General features: G+C 37.6%; 1 protein-coding gene across 2 annotated transcripts; it reads right to left on the bottom strand.

Moving 5' to 3' along the window:
- Window positions 1-5,318: 5,318 nt before the first annotated feature.
- Idh3a (isocitrate dehydrogenase [NAD] subunit alpha, mitochondrial) lies at window positions 5,319-8,641 on the bottom strand. 2 transcript variants are annotated; one of them, XM_065228781.1, is made up of 6 exons: window positions 8,506-8,641; window positions 8,172-8,297; window positions 7,807-7,971; window positions 7,554-7,732; window positions 7,142-7,493; window positions 5,319-5,838 (listed from the first exon to the last, which is right to left on the bottom strand). In XM_065228781.1, exons 1-6 carry the CDS (start codon window positions 8,530-8,532, stop codon window positions 5,497-5,499), a joined length of 1,191 nt encoding a protein of 396 aa, XP_065084853.1. In that variant the 5' UTR covers window positions 8,533-8,641; the 3' UTR covers window positions 5,319-5,496. The 2 variants fall into 2 exon arrangements, with proteins under 2 accessions (XP_065084853.1, XP_065084854.1); XM_065228782.1 differs by lacking the exon at window positions 8,172-8,297 and having other exon boundaries at window positions 8,506-8,639.
- Window positions 8,642-24,313: the final 15,672 nt, after the last annotated feature.

Below are 24,313 nucleotides of genomic sequence, written 5' to 3'. Positions count from 1 at the left end.
TAAACCCATACTTTCTTCAGTTCCTCGACTGTCTTCACTACCTTAGGTCGTTTAAGAAGGTGCTGCTTCATAATCGCCCAGTACTTCTCGATGGGGCGGAGCTCCGGAGTGTTGGGAGGGTTGAACATTTTCGGCACGAAATTGACCTTATTGTCCGCATACCACTTCAGCACGTCCTTGGAGTAGTGGCATGAGGCCAAATCCGGCCAGAAGATTGTTGGGACGTTGTGGGCCTTCAGGAGAGGAAGCAGCCGCTTCTGGAGGCACTCTTTTATGTACATCTGTCTGTTCATCGTGTCCTGGGTCACGAAAGGTGCACTCCGCTTCCCGCACGTGCAGATGGCTTGCCAAACCAGGAATTTCTTCGCAAATTTGGACATCTTCTGAGTGCGGACATGCTCCGGAACGCTGAACTTATCCTTGGCCGTGAAAAACAGGTTGCCGGGGATCTGTTTGAAGTCGGCCTTCACATATGTTTCGTCGTCCATGATGCAGCATTCAACTTTCGTCAGCATGTTGAGGTACAACTTCCTGGCACGGGTTTTGGCGGACTTGTTCTGCTTCTCGTCGCGATTAGGGGCCTTTTGTACCTTGAACGTTCGAAGCCCAGCCTTAGTTTTGGCCTTCTGGACAAAACTTCGGCTTAGGTGCAGCTTCTTAGCCACATCCCTAACGGAGGCGTTCGGATTTCGGTTGAAGGCCCCAACTACGCGGTTGTGATTTTTGGTGTTGTACGGAATACTTTTTCCTTCACTTCTGGGCTTCCGATCGGTGGTCAACCGTTCCTCAAACCGCTTAATCACTCGCGACACCGTGGAATTCGCGATTCCCAACGTTTTAGCGATGGAACGATGCGAGAGATCCTTGTTCTCGTGATGAATGCGCAAGATTTTATCACGCACGAGCTGTTCTTTCGACTCCATTTCCGCGAGTTTTGATCACAGGACTTTAAAACTTGCAGGATGTAAATAATGCACTATGAACTAAATCCACCCAAATTTTTATTAAATTCTACCCAACGGTTAAAAAGTTAGAGCAATTTCATAGTGTGGCAATTTCATCGTGGACACCCTTTAGTCTGAACGTACTATAAACGTACTATAAACATAATAGACTGAGCAGTGATAACATGTTATAAACTTATCTTGATGACATTTTTCTTGTCGATTATTATTATAACATGCCACCTCTCTGTAGTCCCTCCCCTTGGCTAGTTTTTTCCTGAGTACTGCGGAGTATATCGATTTCAGTTTGCAAGCCAATGGAAAACTGCTTGAAAATTTGTTCAAGTTTAAAATTGTTTTGTTCTTTCTCAGTTGATTCTCGCCAAAAGCTCTGAGCCAGGAGTGCTCGAGCCCCCATGACTCTATCAAAGTTTGTTTACATACATGTTTCGCCAAAGTATGTTTTACTCATATTGTAAACGCAGCTGAGTCTTAAAAACTATGCTGGTTTTCAGGGTTACTTCCACTCACTTCACTATAAAAAATGTTTTTCGAAATTATGGAATCAATGGATGCTATTATGAAAGTTTGTACTTGTCAGAAACAAGAAGAGGTTGGAAGGTATGTATTTGACACAAAAAACCTGTCAATTTTGCTTTCAGAGCGTCACAATCAGCGAATTTATGATTCGTGAGCGCTCACTCTGAGTCGCTGATTGTGACGCACTGAAAGCAATAATGACAAGTTATATGTGTCAAACGCCTAGTTTACAACCTTATCTTGTGACTTACAACTACTAACTATCATTATAATATCTAATAATTTCATAATTCCAAAAAAACATTTTTTTATAGTAAGTGAGTGAAAGCAAGCTTGCTGGTTTTTATACTCTTATCATTGAGCCTGTTGGTTTTTGTCTTTGAGCTTACAATTAAGAATGTGTTATGAAAAAGTTTAAATCATTTTTATGAGATTGCAATGCTTGACAGTAACTGAGTTTGTTGCTTCTGAATGTTTGGCTCCCGTTTGACAGTTCTGACTGGCTCCCAAGTGACAAGCACATTGAGTGAGTCCGCAGTACCCAGGTTTTTGCATCTTGCTGTTGGTGGGTGTGCTTAATTTCATGCTTTATAGTGGGGTGTTGGAGACGGTAGGTTTATGACCAGCGCTCTGGCTCATACCGCGATAGAATGGCGTCATTGACAGGCAATGGGGATTACTAAGCTTCCCTCTCTGATGAACCACTGCATGAGAAAATCAATAAAAGGGGTCCAGTGTAGAGTTTAAGCAAGTGTATGCTGCCACTGTGATCACTACAAAAAAAAAACTTGTCACATCTCTGTAGTCTGAACAAGGCATTAGCGTATGTCCTGCACGAAAACTCCATTGGATTATCAGGTAACAACTACAACAGCGATACGGAATGATTTCTAAAGTAATTTCACATACTTAGTACATGAAATTCCTTTGCTTTGAACGTGTTTAAGGTAGTCATATAAGATTGCACTATAAGAAAATCCAGTAAAAATTACCTACGTTCGTGATGATTATCGCTCACTAAAAGATTTATCTTATATGACAATCATATATATTTGGAGTGGTTTTTAACGATTTTTGACGTTTGTTAATATGTCTAGTGTGTAAACAGACATGTAGAAACTGTTAGATAGTCATTTATGTTTCCACTATAGGAAAACCTACTAACAAATAATTGTGTTTGGGATGAATACAGCTGAATCATAGACAAACAGACATAACTGTTAGAAGCAAATTATTTTAAAAATATCGTCAAACGTATTTTGCATGCACACTCGTACCAACAGTATTATCAAAGATGAATACTAAGATGAAACTGTCGGAAGAAAAACTTTCTATTTTAGTGTCCTCTTTCACGGTCCCTTTCATCCAATGAATACCCCCCGTATTCAAGGTAATTTTGTGGTTTTGCTGCCCCCTCGACAGAGATGAAATTTTGCGCTCATTTTTATCAAAACAAACACACCAAAATCAGAGGTGTCCCATTTTTTAATTACTCGATTAACAACTAATCGATTTTTTTTGTTCGCTGTGCTGCCATATTTCCATCAATGATAGTGCAGCACATGTTTGAAACGATCGGTGATGATCCTCTGGAGAAGTTAATGCTTATATCGGCATGATATAACCGATTACAAATATTTTACTTTTCGGTTCGTTAATCGATTAATCGATAATTCGAATGAAAATCGGCCATCACTAGATTAATGTGAAACGTCATTTCAAATATATGAAACGTACATAAATAATGATACAATTTGAAAGGGACCGGGGCTCATCACAAATTACGTCCTCACGGTAACTGAAATAAACACGAGTGTTCACCGGTTGGTATTATGTAGTTTATCTCAAGATTGATGTACCATATGATATGATAGAAGAAAGATATGTGATTTGAATTGAACGATTTTTTAATGCTTATTATAATTATTTTTAAATGGTTTCAAATCTTAAAATGCTTTTATTTTGCAAATGGAGCATTTTATTTAAATCTGGTTGATGCTATGTTAGTAGACAATTTAAGGACTACTCAATAGACATTTTTTTTTTTCCTTTGGTTTGTTTTCCGTCGATCTTGTTTTCCGTGCTGGGCATCAATGCTACCGACGCGCCAGGAAGGCAGCTCCCACACCTGGACCCTACCTATCGACCCATCAACTCATGAACCGGGGACCAACGGCTTTACTTCCCATCCGAAGGAAGGCGTGATCAGAGATGTTATGCCTCAGAACATCCCGGCGGCGCCGACTGGGATTGAACCCAGGCCTGCTGGGATGAGAGGTAAACACGCTTACCACTACACCACCGGCGCCCTTACTCAATAGACATATAATACAGAAAAAAATAATTTCTTTTCAGATTTTTAGGTGTACACATAGATTTGAGCTTTTCTACCACTGTAGCAGCAACCAGATTTAAATAAAATCGAAGACAACATATCAAGAAGACTGGTAACTCTTCTATTTTCTCATACAACCGGTATGAGACAGGCACAATTGCGTCATCTGCCGCTCAAAGGTAAATGCTCCTATAGAATTGGATAGCAAAGGTTCCATCCTCAGAAGAAAGGTTTGTGTATTTGCTCATTTTTCTATGCGTTGCTTCCACCTTCGCTCGAGCGCAGCGCTACTGTGTCTGTCGCTTGAATTCAGGCAATGTTGCCAGTTTTCTTGAAATGTTGTCTTCGATAAAATGCTCCATTTGCAAAATAAAAGCATTTTAAGATTGCACTCGTATACTTCCCCGTGGAAAATTTTGAAACCATCATCACTTTTATAGTTCTTCACACTCGTGCCAACTTTGATTTGCCAATACATTTTAATTAAATTGATTTATGACATGTATATGATATTGAAGTGAAAAGTATAGCTTATGCTTATGGGTTTCAAATCCATTTCAGTTTATTGTTATAATTTGACCAATTTTCATTTATCACATAAAAGTTATCAACTTATCAGCATTGTAAATGTATCAGATATTCATATAGAATTTACCTGACACATTTTCAACCATAGCGTTTTCATTGGATTTTCTTATAGCGTAAATTTATTAGACTTGATTGATCGATTGATTTGTCTTTATTAAGGAGGCTTTCAGCCTGAGGCTGGTTCGCCTCCACGCTTTTATTAGACTTCCACATAACAGGAATATTTCTTTTTGATTCAGTGTAGTGAGGTGACTCTCCGTGCAAATCAAATCACCTCACTCGCGGCGCAGAATAGGCCTCAATATCTGTGAAAAATCACCGAACTGTTAATCGAACGTTAAACTGTAAAGATTTCGGTAAAATTTCACAAAAATCTGTGAAATATTCTTACTGTGTACTCAAAATGTAATTAATGGCATTGAACATGTCGTTGAGGCACTCTAATTACGAAAGTACGATTGTAATTAACAAGTAGTCAACGGTCGGCAGAGTGTAATTAAAGCTGTAATTAAGGCAATTAGTTGCGGGTAAGGTATACGTATGGTCAGGATCCTGTGGATTTGAATGACGAATCTACTTACAACAATTGAAACTCAGTCACGATTTTCGTATGATTTGTTTTTATTTTTCGATTAAGTAACTTTTGTTTTTATAAACTTGCAATAAATTAAATTTCGGTATCGCACAATCAATTATTATTAACGAAAACTAATCGCGGGTAGCAGCTTTGCATAGCGAATCGTTATGCTTTCAAAGATTAGAGTAGAAACGACTGCTTAGCTATTATATTTTTTTTGTTTTATTGTCTGAGAGTAGCAAAAACAAATCGCGACTGTTTCTATGCCCTATTATTGGTACGGTGGATTTAGTAGGTAATACTGTGTGACGCTCGAAATTAATTATTTTTTAAATTTTTGTTGTCGGGAAAACAACTACCAATTGTGAAATAAATATTTGTTTAACTTTATGTAGTTTTGTTTTGGAAGGAAATTCGATACTGGTTTGCAGTATGGGTAAACTATGGCATAATCTGACTGACTGAAGCTTGTCGCTTATGTGTTAAGGTGGATGATGTTCGTAGCATCATGTTTAGTTGAGTTTTTCGATGATAGCGTTGGTGTATTCTGAACACTTGGCTTTGCCACCCAGATCGCCCGTCAGATATTTGGCCTCCTTGATAGTTTGGAAGCAGGCGCTCTGAATCTTATCAGCATGCTGGTTAAGTTCCATGTGCCTCAACATCATCACAGCCGACAGGAGGAGGGCAGTTGGGTTAGCCAGATCCTTTCCAGCGATATCGGGAGCAGTACCATGAACCGACTCGAATAGTGCACCGTTAAGACCCATGTTTCCGGATGGGGTCAGACCCAATCCACCGACCAAACCGGCGCACATATCTGACATGATGTCACCGTACAGATTTGGCATAACCTGGAATGAAAAATTCGTATGGTTTAGGTATGTTTTGATTGGACGCAGTGTTTTGCACGGTACAATTGGTCGGGTCCCATAGAAAAAAAATATACAATCACTCTCAACGCCAGTGTTTAGTGCGGTAAATGTTTCTACTAAAGATGACTTCTAAATGTATTAACCTTTCCATACGATCAATTTGATGACTATTTGTTGAGATATTGTTAAAAATCTAACACTGCTTGTTGATTCCAGTTTCGTCCAAACGCATCGATACGCCATTGGATTTTCTTCGTTACACGGAGAATGGTAGGTGAAAGTGATTCGCTAGGATTGCTTCTTTTGTTTTTAAGAGTGTAAATATTTATACTTCGCTCTCTGAGGTTACGAACCTATAAACATTCCCTAATAACATTGTTATGGTTATTTTGCTTAACGACGTGTTCCGGGTATCATCCAAACCATTCGAGAATAGTTGAACCATTTGTGTTACCATTCATTTATGGTATTTTTTCATTAGGGTATTCAAATGGTTCGTTATTTTTTGTCTAGATTATCTATAAAATTGTGCGTGGGAGTCCTAAGAGTGTCAACAAAATGACGTTTGAATCTTTGTTTACAACAGCAGATTCGTCCCTTTGAAAAAGTAACCATGATTTCTTGTATACATTCTTGTTCCGCCAGAGTTTTTTAAACTGGTTAAGAAATAACCCCCCCAATCAGTAGTCATAAACCTCTTGTCTAGTTACTCCTATCCCTATCTGCGCGCGGTGCCGGCTGGGGGTACGTATTACCATAGTAAAGATTAAGCAACCAACTCCGCTGGACCATGGTCGTGATAATAAATGAATCATCAGTCGATCTTTAACTTGGCCGTGGAACAATATTTTTATATTTTTTTCTTATAGAACCTTGAGAAAATAAGGTCTTATTTATGGTAAATTTGAACAATCTGGGATTTATTGCTTCATTTTCACCCTGGTAGAATGTCGTCCTAAAACTGCTCTACATTATGATTAATAGATAATTCAAGGATGAATTTTCAAAAGGATGTCTAAGCTTGCCCATGAAAACCAACACCACTATCAGGTACGGGAAATTTTCCCTGATTAGTATGAAAATTCATCCTTGAAATATTGACAGTCATGTTAGGGACAGGGTCATGTAGCACAACCCTGTGAACCATGTCAATAGACGTAAGTAAAGCAGTATTTTGGCATATAGGATACGGGATGCGTTTTGGTTGTTAAGCCAGTAGGGGAGTTGAGATGATTGTACTGAACCCTTGTAAAAAAGTGGTCTAGGTATTGACTCTACTTACCAAGACATCGAATTTGCTCGGATCTTGGACCATGTTCAAACACACAGTATCCAGGTACTTTTCTTCGAATTTGATTTCTGGGTATTTCTTGGCCATGTCACGGCAGCATCTGAGGAACAAACCATCCGACATACGCATAATATTGGCCTTGTGAACGACGGTGACCTTCTTGCGGTGGTTGTCTTTGGCGTATTTGAATGCGTACTCGGCCACTCGGTTGGATGCCTCCTCGGTGATCAACTTGATACTCTGGACAACACCATCAACGATTTCGTGCTCGATACCGGAATATTCACCCTCAGTATTCTCACGGATTGTAACGACATCGACGTTATCATACAAAGTTTTGTAGCTAAAACGAAATGATTAATAAGCATAAGCTCTACTAAGCATTGCACTCTTCACAACTTACCCTTCCAAGCTTCTGCAAGGACGCACATTGGCATACAGATTGAATTCCTTCCTAAGAGCTAAGTTGAGCGAACGATGGCCCTTGCCAATCGGAGTCATCAGCGGTCCCTTAAGGCCAACTTTGTTGCGATTCACCGAATCAATGGCACTTTGCGGGATGCCGAATTTGCCATCAGGATTCTTGAAAAAGAGGCAACCATTTTTGATAAGTTTCACCTTGATGACACCACAGAGCGATAACAATCGTGACTTACCCTTACGGGAGTGACATCGACTGCCTCCCATTCAATCGGTACATTGGCGGCAGTGAAAATCTTTTGAACTGCAGCGGAGATTTCCGGTCCGATTCCGTCGCCGGGGATCAATGTGACCTTTCTCACACCAGAGGCATAGCCACGTCCACCAAACGGAGTGGAAGCCTAGAAGTAAATGGTAGAATTTTCGAAATAACATGTAAGGCGGTACTTGCTCACGGCCATTGCAAATCTGTTACGTAACTTAAAATTAGTTTCAATGAAAATATGTCTCGAGCTGTTGTTCTATGTCTTGCATTAAATCGGATAAATCCAACTTGAATTATATGCGGAATAGATAATAATTTAACTAAATATTTATTTACTTGGACAATTGGCTCGTTTTTATTTTGCTTTTCTTCGGGAGAAGGCGAGGTTATGTAAATCTTGACCCAATTGTCCTTCACTTTTTGCGACAAACTTTTGAGAAAATTTTCAGCATCTGTTCCCAACTAAAGGAAGAAATTATGAACAAAATTTAACAATAACTCCAGATTCACTTCAAATTGTTTGGATTATAAAAAAGGGTTTTAAACAGAAACAGGCTGCTCCTGCAGCTGGAGGGCAAGGCAAGGCAGTAAAAATCAAAACACCAATCACATAACTAAACTACATTTTACGGAGTAAGAATTCACCGGGACAAACACTACAATTTCTTACAATTTTCTTAATTAAACGTGCTGCCATTGCTTGCACAGATTTTCTTCACAAACGTACACGACTGGAGTGAACAAAATTTTTTGGTTTTTTCCCGGAGTTCTGACAGCGAAGGACTGATGCGAAAACTACGGCAGATCGAAAATCGAATTTGACAGCGATGGAAGAGAAAACGAGAAGAAAAAGGTAACAGTCACTTTGCAAGTGACATTTTTCCTTGGATTCGTGGTTCACTTGCTTCGTGTACACGTTATTGAAAAACTATCCAATATAAGGTTGTTAACCAGCGTCTATGGTTGAAAGCGTTCAAAGTGTGTCAAAGGCCCAAGCCTAATGACAGCGGAAGCGGAACGACAGCGGCAGCGGAAAAGCCCGATCTGAGTAAGCCTACCCTAATAAAAAATAACCATAAACGAACGATAACCCAAATCATTGAACTATTCCACAAATGGTTTGGATGATACCCAGAACACGTCGTTAAGCAAATTAACCATACAATTTTTATTAGGGTACTTGTCGGATTGAAAACTAGTTAGAACCAAATCGACTTCGGTTAGGCATCTTGATGTCATTTGTGACAACTGTCAAACTTTCTGTTTCCGTTCCGCTCCGTCCATATTGCGTTTAGGCCTTAACTCTCAATTTCACTTAGCTAAACCAATTTTGAGTAAAAAACAATGGGAACGATACCTCGAACGATACAACCTACTTACCTCTATGATACAACCATAGAGGTAACTCTAAGACTAGAAGGTTCCGAAATAACGTGCTCAACTTTTTGCCTCAGCTCTGGTACTCTTTTCGGTCCCAAGCTAATCGATTCACCCCTCGAAATATAGGAAAATCCACTAACCCCTCATTTTATCTGTCAAACTTTCATAGCGAATCAAAACAAACATTGCGTAGTACTAGAATTTCGACTAGAATGGGGTACGTTAATCGTTTGCTTGGGACCAATAGGCTAGTCAAGTAGTGAGCCATCGTAAAAAAAAAAAAAAAAAAAAAAAATCGTTAGTTTCGTATTGATTGTTGTTATAACCACAAACGAAGTGACAGACGACTAACTGGCGAAGAAATCCATTTAAATAATGTGGTTCACTGTAATAGAATTTTCTTGGAAGCTTGTGCCATCATCCACCAGATGGGCTAGTTTTTTTGTTTTGATTTGAACAAAGTTGATTTTGTGTACAATGATTCTTTGACAGTGTGCAAAGAGTGCGTATCATTTTGTCATTTTTTTATGCATTTCGGTTTTGAGTAGAGTGAAAGAGATAGAACCAAAACATTCTAGTACATTTGGTGAAAATGCTAGTTCAATCTAGTAGTACACACAAAAAACTATCGTTAGTAAAATTGAAAAATCCATTGGTAGAATTAAAAGTTATCGTTGGTTCTTTTTGGTAGAAAGTCTTTAGCTTTCAAAACAAAAGTCAGCTAACTGTCAATTCAAAAGTAACTCGTTTTTTACTTTTAAAAGTTGAAACTTTCAAATCGAATTGTAGAACTGTCAATATAAAAACCTATTTTGTTAAATAGACTCATGAAAGGATTTAATTTAAAAGATGGGCAGTTTTATCTTATAACTCTGTAGTCTGAACAAGGCATTATACCTCAGACAAACTGACATAACACATGGAATATTTATCACTGAACACGCAGAAAAAACTATCGTCAAAACAAAAAATATTTGAGGTAAATTTAAACGTAAACTCAGTTTGTTCTATGGCCACAAAAATAAGTTAGGTTGATTTCAAACGTATTCCATGTTTGAAGTCATGTGAAATCAATGTTTAAAATAAAAATAATGTTACGTTTATTTTAAAAATATTCGTGTTGAAAACAAACGTATTTGTTTTTGTTTGGTTTGACAGCTATGCGAACAAAAATATATATTTGAATTTTTAACATGCTTCTCATGTTTAAAATAAACATACATATTTTGATATTATTTTAATAGTTGAGTGCAGGTTAAAGCAAGATAAAACGCATTGCAAAGAAATGAAAGAAAAAAAGATCTTCGGGCGGGCATCTAAATTCCTGCTCTTTCACCCTGCAATTAAGGGTGACCTGTGGGTATTGGGGTCCTGAGCTGGAATGCAGGGACCCGTCGGATTGGGTGTCCGGGTGTTCCAGTTCAGTGGAACCGGTGAAAATTTGTTATATTAGCGTCGTTTTTGTTGTTATGCCACTAGTCCTCATACCGGTTTCTTTATACATTCGGTGTCCGAGGAGGATCCGGAAGGGATTAAAAATCCATTTCGGATTTTCGTCGTCCTTTCGAACGAGGGGCGATTCACTTGTGTATTTTCGATTCAGGCCAACGTATTGATGAACGTATTGAAGTATTTTTTTTATCGAATAAACGTGTATTTTGTGTAATAATGTATTTTTTTGTATTTTTTGAATATATGTATTTTTTTTTGTGTATTAGAAAAATAAAAGTGTATTTTTATGCATTAATGTATTGATATAAGTGTATTCTGTCATTTCAGTGTTTATGTTTACTACTCGAACCGAGGATCAAACGGATCAAACTCACAATGTTGACGTTTTGTTTGACAAATGCACAACACACGTGAACTTTAAAATACCCACTGATGAGTAGAATTTCACCCATTTTAAAGAAAAGAGGCTTAACTCATTAACTACGTAGACAGTTTTTTTGGGTTTCCTTGCCCCCCCCCCCCTTAAAAACCTGCGTAGACAAATGTCCAGACAAAATTTTTAAAATTTGTATGGGCCGCGAATAATTGCCATCCCCCCTTAATTGTCTACGTAGATTATGAACAGCCCCTTACCTCGCTCATTACGCATTAATAAGCATCTGTTACATTACGCTACATCTGTTACATTACGCATTAATGAATTATCGTTACTTATTTGTGGCTCACAACTACTCAAAATGTTTTTTTTATTTAATAAATGATTTAAGGCACTTTTCTTAAAAATGGGCGAAATTGTACTCATTAATGCATTGTTTTGTGATTCAAGCTCGGATTAAAACACAAAATAATAAATTTACGCATTTTGTTCGAATTCAGCATTTTGATTGTACATATTTTCGATTTTTTCGTGCAAATGACGAATTATCGTGTATTTTTATTATTCGTCGAATATTTTTGTATTTTTTTTCCGAATTTTGTATTTTTTTGCATTTTTTTGAATAATGACGAGTAATGATGAATTTTTGTGTATTTTTTTCATTAACGTATTTTCGATTCATTCTCGAGAGCAGTGAATTGCCCCTCGCTTTCGAAGTCACGTGTGGAGGAGGATGATATAGGGATCGGCATCAGAAACTGAAGTTGATACTGTGGGATTCTGCCGGTTTGTGGAGCTGGTTTCCGGATCCATCTTCGGTTTTGCCACTTTCGGGCCGTTTTTTGTTGAGTTGAGCAAAGGTGGGGCAACTTTTTCCGAATGTAACAAGAAGGAAATAAAAAGGCATGACACGCTAAAAACCGTTTACCCAAATGCTATATTGTTGAAATAAACATGCTTTTGAATTTAATTCAAACAAACATATTTGTGTTTTAAACATGCTTTCAATTTACTTTGAATAATTCATATGTTTAGAGTATAAACATTTATATTTTTGTTTTAAATGAACAAAATTTGTATCCGTGAAAAACACCGTAAACTATCGTCATCTGTGGAGTGCACTATCATGGGTAGCACGCTGAACAGATGGCAATAGTTTTTAAACGTCAAACGCCACAGGTGGCGATGCTACCGACCATAAAAACTTTAAATTGCTTAGTCGATGAAAAGTATGCGTGCAAAAATTTAGCCCACCCCCCCTTTTCGAAACCTGGCTACGCCCTTGAGGATTATAGCCATGGCTGCTACATCTTCGTTACATTATTTTAAAAATTGCGTTGACTTAAGCTTTAGTTTGGGTCTTAAACAGTTAAACATATGACGCAATACTGTATACTCGATGCATGACCGTACTAAATTATTATTGTGATCTATGTTGATTAAAAATAATGGTATTTTGGAATACAAGAATCCCCCGATTAGTGCGATGGGTGGTGCATTCTACCCACCACTATTTATCGACTGTCCTCGAACTAATTGAGCTAATTTTTTGTTTGTGATTGGTGTCAATGATATACAGTAACCCCTCCGTTTATGCGGTGGGTGGTACCGCCCACCTACCGCTATTTAGCTAATTTTGCTGATTTTCTGTAGATAACTAGTTTATGGTTGACACTAATCACACAAAAAAAAAAATCAATGTAATTGCTTGAAGGACAACCGAGAAATAGCGGTGGGTGGACGGTACCACCCACCGCATATATGGAGGGAATGTTGTAAAATCAGCTCAATCGGTAGGACAGCCGAGAACGAGATTCATGTACCTATATGCTAGAGTTTGAACATTTTCTTGAAGTGCAAAGTGGACATCAAAGCAAAGTGACCATTTATTTATTTAAACTCATTGAATGATTGACAGTTTTACTATGATTTTTCCTACAAAGAAGGTACCATATTTTAGTATTCAGTAAATCTAATATCTCGTGTATCGTAATATTTATGAAATAAATTACGAGACACGAGTTATTAGATTTACTTAATACTAAGTTAAGTTAAGTTTTCTTTATTAGGGAGGCTTTCAGCCTGAGGCTGGTTCGCCTCCGTTAATACTAAAATATGGTTCCTTAATTGTAGGAAAAATCAGAGTTTTACAGGTGTCATTTCAAATTTAACAATCTAAAATAGTTCAATTGCGTTCGATTGCCTGATTTGTTCTGGATAAGTATCGTAACAAATGCATACCTACCATATACATACTTCACGTGCCGAATCATCTCTCGTTTTTGTCACATTCAGTAAAGTGTGACACATATCTTCCTTTGTTATGCTCCGTACCATATGAAAAAGTTACAGTTAAATTAGTACTCGTTCGACTGTGCTTCAGGGAAGAATGAAAGGAACACCGCTCGTTCTCGTTGTTTTATTTTCCGTTGCTTCGCTTCATAATTGCTGTAATATAACACAATTCTCAGGCAGATATTCAACATTTTACGTAAATACGATCGTGAACATCCTGCATGGTTATTCCAAAGATGATCATCTCCTAGCTCAAATCAGTTCAATGACGTCGAATTCAGAAGAAGCATTTCATCAACATTATTTGATTAATGAAATTTTACGCAGAAAGAGCGCAAATCCTCAAATGTTGTTTCATTTGGCCTACTCAAAGCAGCGGAGACCGTTTTCCTACAACATTGTGTTCATTGATGGTTATAGTGCATTCAAGAACTTGTCGAGTACTTTCAGCAGTGAAATATTTGATTTTTCAGGATTTTACAGTGTTGTAGTGAGTAGTGCACCAGTTGATCATGTCACAATCTCTAAAATATTCAGCGATTTGTGGACCATCGGGATCACCAACACTATTCTATTGAACACAGATTTTCACGATCATCTGGAAGTCATTCGAATATATGCTTATTTCCCGTATTCACAAGGACACTGTGGCAAAGCAGAACCAACACTCATTCATACAGTCTACAGCAATTATACCGACATATTTAAAGCGAACTTACCTCGAAATCGTTTGGGAAATTTTCATAATTGTTCGCTAAAAGCAGGAACGTTTGAAATTAAACCCTTCATAATCAAAGAATCAATGGAAGATTCAACAAATCCAAAAGTCAAAGGGTTGGAAGCGGACTTACTACACATTGTGTCGAATCGCTTGAATTTTCAACTAGTCTATCAATTTACGCCAAGTGAAACTCAATGGGGTTTTCTGAGGAAGACTAACAGCACAGGGCTGTTCAAAATGGTCCAAAATCGAGAAGTAGATTTCGGAATAGCCTGTATTTCGTTTACAAGCGAACGGTATGAACTGCTCAAGGCAGGAACAGCACACTATACCACCAAAGTAGTTTTTGCTATCCCGGCTGGGCGTTTATATACACCGTTGGAAAAGCTTTTCAGACCTTTTCAGACTTCCATGTGGATTGCAATGGCGTTATTATTTTCATCAGCTGCTATTGCGACTATCGTCATCCAGCGTTCCAGTCTAAAGCACTACTTCTTAGGGAAAGACGACCATGATCCGGTGTTGAATTTGGTGAACGTTGTCTTTGGAAATTCGATACACAGTTCTCCAGATCACGACTCGGCACGCATGGTACTCATCTCCTGGATCTATTATTGCCTTGTGATACGAACTGTGTACCAGGGATTCTTGACCCAATACTTACGACGAGAACAGCGTTGGCCTCAACTGGAAACCATGGCGGATATTGATAGAGCCGGGCTGACTTACTATATGGCGCCTGCTGCCAGTCGGTTCTTTGACAGCACGCCGTATGTTTTGAATAGGTATGTTGAAGCCTAGTATTGTTGCCATAAGACACGAATTTGGACAAGTATTCGCCATAAAGATGGCACACTATGTTGCAAAATTTGGATTTTAAATTAAGTTTTTTGCAGAGAAAAAGGTTAATGTTTTATTTTTAATTTGATTTTTTATGATAATTCATCTGACTCATTGATGGTTAACATTTATACCAAACACAAAAAAATACATAAAAATACATCTTCGTATAGAGAGCCGTTGCTCAAAGGTTCTGGTGGTCACGTTGAAATCAAACTAACCCCTAGTACTTAACCCTAAATTATGCGATTGAAAAATCACAAAATAAAATAAAACAAAACAAATAGCAAACAGAAATACAGTCAACTCAGTAAATTTTGGAAAATTGTGGGGGAAACGTGGTTGAAGTAGCCTGGATTTCCATCAAGTAAGGGAGAGAGAAATCGAGTAAGGGAGGTTTGACTGTATTTAAGCTGTGACTTTAGTTCAGATTTTTAAAAGTTTGCTCGATAATTGTTTTGAAGTGAGTTCTTATGAGTGCCCTTTTGTCATGCTAGCCGCAAGAAATATTTATATATTTGAACCACTCTATAGCGAAATATCACGTACCAAATGCTAGTGAGAGTGGTTTACGGTTGAAAAAAAACTCAAACTTTGACGATTTTGCGGCATCCCTTAATCTTGTTTGACTGAGCTTGATTTTGTACAGGGTCTTTTTTCGAGGCAATTAAAATAACGACCATATGATGTGGGACATGGGGATTTATTTTTTTAAATTACCGGACAAGTGGCCGTAGGTTCTCAGAATGCTGCAAAATTTATCCCACTTGCGGGGGGACAGGTAATCACGCATACCACTACACCACCGGCGCCGCTGCCCCATGAAACATAGGGTCGGAAAAGACTGCTAAGTGATTTATCCAACATTCTAAGTTTTTTCTCATAGACAACTTTGCATACCTAGCTATATTTTTTTCAGTCTTAATGTGTTTTGACGTAGACTACGTCTTACGGGAAGGGATTGGAGGTAAATCGATAATCTAAAATTTCGACCGTCACGAAAAGGTGTAAGATTTTGAACACTTATAACTTTGTCATTTATAAAATCCAAATACACCAATCGATAGGAAATAACTTTCGTAAGCTGTTACAATAAATGCTTTTTCAATATTTTTTTTTTATAAAAACTGTTTTAAAAATGTGCAAATAAAAAGTGGTAATTTTAACACTGTTTTCATGAAATAAACGTTCTCCCCAAACCCAGTCGTGATAATCGAGTACCATTTGGTTGTACATCGTGCTGCTTGAATCTGAAAAGCTATAAAACAGCGCTGCTAATGTGCCTCAACTCATTTTCGCTTCGGACGGCGGGTAAGCAGGTAGCAGCAGCAGTAGTAGCAGCAGTAGGAAGGCGGTTCCTGTCAAGCGCGCAGCGCGTTCGAGTTTTGCACGTCGAACTTTGCGCGTCGTTCCCGTCGAGATTGGCTGAAAATGGGCCAAATTTGCGTGACATAATTAATGGACCATCCCTAAGAGATACTTATGCACAGCAAAAAAAAATGTAATATCGATCAACGTAATTCAAGCTGATGTATGAAATAATGATGTAATAGCAAAAAGCAGATGCAATATTACATCAATGGATGTAATTTTGTTCGCAAAATCGATGTACATCGTACAATGTGATATTACACAACCGATGGATTGACCTGGTTGCAGCAGTTTCGATGTAATATTCAACAACTTTTTTTGCTGTGTGTAGTGCGGTTTATGAACACGGTTTGCCAAGTATACGTGTAACGCTTGTAGTGGTCTTGATTCCAGTGCATTATGAAACCATTCACACCCATTTTTTATCGCTGAAAACCAGCAATATTTTGCTGGATTTTGCCGAGCTGAAAGTCCAGCAATCCATCCAGCAAAGTGTTTTTGCTGGACAACCAGCAAATTGATCTAGTGCCAATTTGACAGCACCCAACTGTTAAATCAGCAATGTTTACTGTTTTTTCCAGCAAAACGGAAAGTCAATCATTTTGCTAGAATCGAGGCTAGACTTACCGCAGTATTCGATGTTTTATATATAGGTATTAATTTGTTTTAGAAGTTTTAAAAACACATTTTATTACATATGCACTATTTCATGTTAATATAATACTTAACACCGGTTTCTTCAAATTGATTAGAATTTCGAGCCAAAGGAAAAAAATAAAGTCTTATTGAAGAACTTTTGATGGGCCTCAATGGGTGAGTTTTCAGGTGAAAGGACTGCAAAGATGAAAAGAAGTGAGTATTTCAAGTACGCCGACAAAGTATAGAATACTTACTCCACGATTCCAGTCAAATTTACGTCATCCCAATGATAATGCGCAAGCCGAACGCTTCTTGGACTGCAAAATACTCAAAACCGCAAACCAGTTATTTACCAACCAAACTGCCTGACACGCCTGAATTTGACATTTGTTACAATTTACTGGAACATCCAGTAAAATTTTTCAGATTATTGATTTTCCACCAAAACTTGATTTTGCTGGAAGTGATCCAGCAATTCGTTTGCTGGAACTTAATAACAAAATTTGGTGTGTGAATTTCCATGACAAAATCATGAATCATTGTTACGATTTCATGGGATGGCAAGTTTTTTCATTTCATGATTTTTTATTCATGAAAATGGAATCGGATTTGTTACCGTGTACTATGAAATGTTGCATAACATTGATGCAAAATTGTGCGGTCCGTTTTTGTGTGTGCACTCATTACCACATAAAAATTTCAAGAGTACAGATATTAGCTCTCACAAAACTCATAACAAAGAAACTGGAACTTCACGTTTGTTGCAGTCCAGTGCACAAGGAGTTTCAATTTCATGAGTGATGTCACAACCGTCCAAAATTTGTGTCCTAGAAATCTTGAAGTGATAGGGAATATCAGCCATCATGACGGTCATTGTTGGCCGCTTCAATGAATCACCTGAAGAAAGCCTTACTCATATCTGATTGTAAGTTAGGAACCAAATGTAATAGAATATGTATTCGCATTTTTATGAGGTTCTGAATTTAACCAAGTTTTACTAAGTAGGAAATCCAAAATATGTACACAGGACCGAAATCATAGGTTACTGCTACTGTATTTTAAATCAATATCTAGAAAAAAAAAATGCACGAGAATTTCACTACACAGCTTAACTAGTCTACGTCAACCATGCGGTCGTGTCTTGTACACAACCCCACCAATTTTTTTTTTTCTAATATAAACATACCAAATGGAAGATAGAAATAGAAGTCTTATGCTTCTGTATGCTACGGTGAAGAGGCTAGCATCCGCGCCTCTTATATCGTAAGGACTAAAGAGCCTGGATTTATTAAGAGACGACATGTCAAAATTAGAACAATCGATTGTCTGTCGAAGTCATAGGAAAAGTCATTCCAATCGAGCAGAAGACCTGTCAAATGGATAAGATGTCACCTCTTTATAAATTCAGGCTCTTTAGTAAGGACCAGTGTTTCGAATGGGCAAAAGATACAATATTCAATCATACATGTTCACAAAATTAAAATTTGCAGTGTCGTTACCAAATTATTTCCCAAGACCCATATTTCAGATAACGGTTTTAAGTCTGAGCTGTCATAGTTCATCAAAGTCCCAGAAATGTTTTACGGGTCATTAAAAAATCGAACACTACTAGGACAAACGCGATCGTTCTGAATCGATCTTTTTGTCGACTAGTAAAAAATGGGAGGCAGAACATAGAAATTGAAATAGAATTTTTAATTTTGGCGATAGGTTCGATGACATTCAAGCGTCAGGAAAATGTATGTGAAGAGAGAGAACCAAAAGTAGTTCTGCAAATTTCTGAGAATATTTCTGAGAACTTCTTAGATGCCCGCGAATTTCTGAAAAGTTTTACAAACATCTAAGAAATGTGGTAAACTTCACAGAAAATATGCGTATTTAACAGACATTTTGTGAAAAAAATCCGCGTAATAAAAATAACTTCTAAGAACTTTAAAAGACAATCTTAGAAATTTAGAAAATAAATACAAAATAATAGGAATGTATACCCAGAACTGGTACATAATCTATAAAAAAAACATAACAGAAATATGCTTTTCACAGATTATCTGTAGTATCTGTAGGTAAGATGCGGGTAAAATGGACATGTGGATTAATATGGGCAGGTACTTGTTTTGCCTTGAAACGCTAAATATCACTTTTTTGATCATGCACCCTGCTCCTTATTTTATGACAATCAGAACATGCAGAGATTTTCTAAAGTATCAAGTGATGCAAAAAAAAAAACAAAACATGTCACATCATCCTCAAAATACTTTCTGATGTTATTTAACAAAGTCGAACTTAAGAACTTTGCAAGCTAAAAGTACAAACACTACACGCAAACCAAAAATGTATTACATTGAATGATAAAAGTTGACTTCGCAGACGATATTATGGTTTTTTGTCATTATTTCGTATTCTGTGTACGCTTTCGGCTATACCAGATTTTTTTATTTATAATATTGTAGAACGACGCACACCCTTGCCTCTATTCTCTCCAATTCCCGTTTAGCAGAATAAGCATACGAAGTCGAGTATGAGAGGAAATGAGCGCTTCTTATTTGATTTTAGCCTATCCATATTCCGAAGCATGGAGAGAGCTGTGGAGAAAGCACAGGGCTGATAATCGCAATGTTCGTAGTTTGAGTCCCAGACGGCATTCTTTTTTTCATCGACATGATTCATTTTACTCACTAATATACTCCACATTTTTCTTTCTCCATTGTCTTGCATTGGACCGCAGCTCGGTAAATCGCATCCTCCGTTCATGCGGTCTCCACTAACATTCTACGAAGATGAATCTCTCCTAATTATAAGCAAATCTTACATCCTTCGGTTGGGTGTATTATAATTGCTAAGATAAGGTTTTAAACAACAAATTCGCAACGAAATATGATTAGAACTTGATTAAAATTGTTCAATTGCGAACATTTAAAAAATATGCTGACAGGTATCTGGGAGACAATTTAGCGGTGCCGGTGGTGTAGTCAAAGAAGAATACTGGTGTAGTGGTAAGCGTGATTGCCTCTCACCCCAAAGAGCTTGGGTTCAATCCCAGTCGGTGCCGCCGAAGTTAAGCCGTTTATCCTCGGTCCAGGAGTTGATGGGTCAATAGGGTAGGGTCCAGGTGTGTGGGACCTTCACCCTGACGTCGGTAGCATTGGTAATCAGTACGGAAAATAAATCAAGGGAAAAAAAAAAACAAGAAATGTAATAAAATGAATTATTTTTTTTCTTGATTTTTTTTCCGTCGATCTTGTTTTCCGTGCTGACCACCAATTTTACCGACGCCAGGGAGGCAGCTCCCACACCTGGACGCTACCTATCGACCCATCAACTCATGAACCGGGGACCAACGGTGCTACTTCCCTTCCGAAGGAAGGCGTGATCAGAGATGTTATGCCTCACAAGATCCCGGCGGCGCCGACTGGGATTGAACCCAGGCTTGCTGGGGTGAGAGGTAATCACGCTTACCACTACATCACCGGCGCCGCTGAAAATGAATTATTGTTTTTAAGTTCTGTATTTCATTTATGGAACATTTGTACATAACTAACAAGTTGAAATTTGACGATATTTTTTAGTAATGAATAATTTTCATGAAAATGAAGTTGAATAATCCTGAATTTTTTGTTTGCTGTGCACAGAAAAAAAAAATTGAATTTTAACTTTCGCGTAAAATCTCCCTTCGTTTCATTTTGTACTATACATACATTGTGACATAAACAGCGAAATCGTTTACAAGCTTGTATACAATATTGCTAATTTATGCGATATTGCGCTTAAATTTACATAAAATATGGGTGTGGGTGTGGGAGCTACCTCCCTGGCATCGGTAGCATTGGTACTCAGTACGGAAAAAAAGATCGACGGGAAACAAATCAAGGAAAAAAAAACTATGTGATGTCTCTGTTAGGAAAGACACCTTATGGTCTAAGCAAATGGATGGGATATTTTGATGCTTAGATTGTTTCTTAAATTTCTTAGTTGTTAAACTATTTTCACTATTTGTACTGTATGCCACAAAATTGCTGGATAAATTTCCCGTTGAATGGCACATTGCATGACATATCACATTAATGGTTTGGAGAAATATGCGTTTGAAAACACCCCCACTTTTCGTTACATGTCTCATTTTCGATTTCTAAATGTGATCTAAGTGAGAATTCGTTTAAGTCTGTTACTGTAGCTACCATGATTTGATATTGACCCCTGACCTCTCCATACTTCATGCAAATTATATTTATTTTACAGGACAATCTTCCTACCGTATGAAAGGGACAATATCAACAAAGGAATAGAACGCCTGGCTCGTGGTGAAATATATGGTGCAGTAGTCGTACCACTCGACAATATCGCCTATCACAACAAACACAATGCTGACATAGGAAACGTCTTCGCAATGAAGAATGCGCTATCTGTTTATCCAGTCGGTATTCACTACCCGAAGAATTCACCGCTACCAAAGGTGATTGATAAAATCATTAAGGACCTTCAACCCTCCGGCATAATCAATTTCAGGGCCAAAAGTTATGGAAATTATGCATTTTTTCAAAGCAAAACAAACGACCAAGGAGAGCCTATACCGTTGAATAATATCCATTTGTTAGGGTGCTATGCTTTGTATTGGGCACTTAATGGTGCAGCCATTATCGTTTTCATTTTTGAAGTTGTCATTAAAATTATGAATAGCATATTGAAGTAACAGAAAATATATGATGGTGCAAAAAAGAAATTTAAAACTATGCAATGATCCTTAGCTAACATGAGCCTGTGCAGTTTTGAAATAAATTATTAAACTATTCGCACGAATAAGGTTTATCCGGCATTGTTTGTTACTTTACTCCTAATAAGCATAAACAAGTTCCATGCATTGAAATAGAAACCAAGCATTTTGCTCAATTTTGATTATTTTGTTCTATCTCTCCATGTATCACATTTCGATATCCGTCCATGAACATTGGCTTCCCAATGTATATTGAATTAGCTGGACTCTTGAACGAGTTAGATCTACATTCTGATATAAGTTTTTATAAGTATATAAGTTTTATTTTAGCGGGGCCGGTGGTGTAGTGATAAGCGTGATTGCCTCTCACCCCAAAACGGCTGGGTTCAATAACAGTCGGCGCAGTCGGGATTTTCTGAGGCATAAAATTTCTGATCACGCCTTCCTTCGGAAAGGAAGTAAAACCGTTTGTCCTCGGTTCATGTTGATGGGTCGATAGGTAGGTTCCAGGTATGGGAGCTGTCTTCCTGGAGTCGAACAGTGCCAGTGGTTTAAAAGTTCATTTTGACGCTCTTAATTAATAGCACCCTGGAGAGTGGATTTAGAGTAATGACGCCTTCAGTAAAGTTGATGGGTATGACATATTGCATCTTTGGAAGATATGAATTTTGTGATTAATCCCGCTAAAAGTGAGATGAAAAGTTTATTTTTTCACAATGTCGAGATAGAGGGTTAACGTCTTGAGCAAAGTTATAGCAAATATGGTTATAAACAACTTTTTTGAAGACATAAACGTCCTCAATGCACTAAAAAACTTAAACGCGTCGAAAGGGTATGGACCTGACGGCATCGCACCCATATTTTTGAAAAACCTTTCTGTAGAACTCGCATTTCCTCTAGAGCGTCTTTTCAACATGTCTCTGAAAAATGGAAAATTCCCTGAAATTTAGAAATCATCTTATTTGGTACCTATTTTCAAATCAGGTGCAAAATCAGACATTCGAAATTATCGTGGAATTGCTATTATTTCTTGCATTCCAAAACTTTTTGAATCAATCGTAAACGGCAATATTTTTCAGCAGGTGAAAAATCTAATTACAAGTAAACAGCACGGCTTTTTTAAAGGTCGCTCAACTACCTCTAATCTTCTAGAATATGTATCTTTCATTATTAAAGCGTTGGACAGTGGCAAGCACGTTGAAGCGCTATACACCGACTTCAGTAAAGCATTTGACCGCATCGACATACCATTATTAATCCTCAAATTGCAGAAAATAGAAATGGAGCCTGGACTTTTGAATTGGCTTCAATCATACCTAACACATCGTAAACAAATAGTTCGCTTTCAAAATAAACTTTCAGAACCAATTTCAGTCACCTCTGGGGTACCCCAGGGTTCTCATTTAGGCCCACTTCTTTTTATTTTGTACATAACCGACATTTCCTACATACTTAAAAAAAAATTGCTTGTATATGCAGACGACATGAAGCTCTTTATGGAAATAAGTAATTCTAGCGATGCAGAAGAATTCCAGAATGAAATCAATATATTCCACACCTGGTGTAGTAAAAGTCTACCCAACTAACATTTTCAGCTTAGTAAGCCAACTTTTCCAGCATTGTGCTGTAAAGTAGCTGAAAAGAAGCTACATATACAGCTACAAGCAAAAGCTAGCAAAATAGTTTTGGAGAACGTTTACTCAACTTTCTCACAACCATTATTCAATTTGTCAGTCGCACTGAATAACATCAGCCAATAAACGCTAATGTCACTTCTATACACACACTAATCAACTTTCCACTTGTAGCTGCAAAACAAAGCTAACAAAGTGAATATATTACTCATTTGATGGCTTCTACACAACCAACCACTCTTGCTGAATAACATAAACATCAAAAGTGCTTTTTCATCAACTAAACAACCTGTACTCAGCTTATAAGCTGTGTTAGAGCAACTTCGGAAGCATTTTCACAGTTAACTAGGTTTATTTTTAGACGTGTGCAGTTTTACAGCTTTTACTCTGTTCTATTATAACTAGTCGAGAAAAGTGATTCGTGTGCTCTATTATAAAGCCTCTACTCAGCAATTTTGTTGTAGAAGGGAATGTTGATTTGTTTACATAAGTTCAAAGTGTTGGCGTAGCACAGTTGGTAGTGTCAAGGTTTGCCAATGAGGTCGTCTCGAGTTCGATTCCAGGTTCCGGTGCAGGGTAAATAATTTGGTGATGATTTGTAACTAATTTCGATTAATTTGATTTACAGCAAAATAAACTCAATAACTTCCTTCATAAAAAAGCGTAAACAATATTTAACCCGGCTTCAAGAGAAAGCTGTGTAGTGATTATTGAATAACCGGGAAAAGGTTGAATAAGCGCCTTTCAAGTTCACACACAACTAAACAGCAGGATAACAGCTGTATAGAAGCGTTAATGGATATGCAATAAGAGCTTCTCCCGACCGTTCCAACAGCCATAAGTAGCTGAGTAAGTTCGCCAGATTTGCTTGTATAGAGGTTGAGTAAAGGTTTCTTCATATCGTATAACGTTTGAATACAGCTTGAGACTGTATAAATGAAATGAGTAAAGCGTTTACATTGTGAAAATTGTTAGTTGGGTACTTCAACTGAAAGTAAAAAAATGTACTGCAATAGCATTTAGCAGAAAAATTGAAACACCGCATATTGAAATATCATTAGG

Source organism: Ochlerotatus camptorhynchus, unplaced genomic scaffold (genome assembly GCF_037179485.1).
Source record: "Ochlerotatus camptorhynchus isolate MF236.1 unplaced genomic scaffold, CSIRO-AGI_Acam_v1.1 ptg000303l, whole genome shotgun sequence".
Taxonomy (NCBI): Eukaryota; Metazoa; Arthropoda; class Insecta; order Diptera; family Culicidae; genus Ochlerotatus; species Ochlerotatus camptorhynchus.
Note: the sequence above shows the minus strand (reverse complement) of the source record. Positions and strands in the feature narration are given on the sequence as shown.

What these genes read in the sequence shown, in the direction of transcription:
- Idh3a (XM_065228781.1), bottom strand. Translation starts at nt 8,532, where the DNA reads ATGGCAGCACGTTTAATTAAGAAAATT. An exon ending in TCGATGTCACTCCCGTAAGG is followed by an intron (nt 7,733 to 7,806) that starts GTAAGTCACGAT and finishes CTCTTTTTCAAG; the next exon opens with AATCCTGATGGCAAATTCGG. An exon ending in CCTTGCAGAAGCTTGGAAGG is followed by an intron (nt 7,494 to 7,553) that starts GTAAGTTGTGAA and finishes ATTTCGTTTTAG; the next exon opens with CTACAAAACTTTGTATGATA.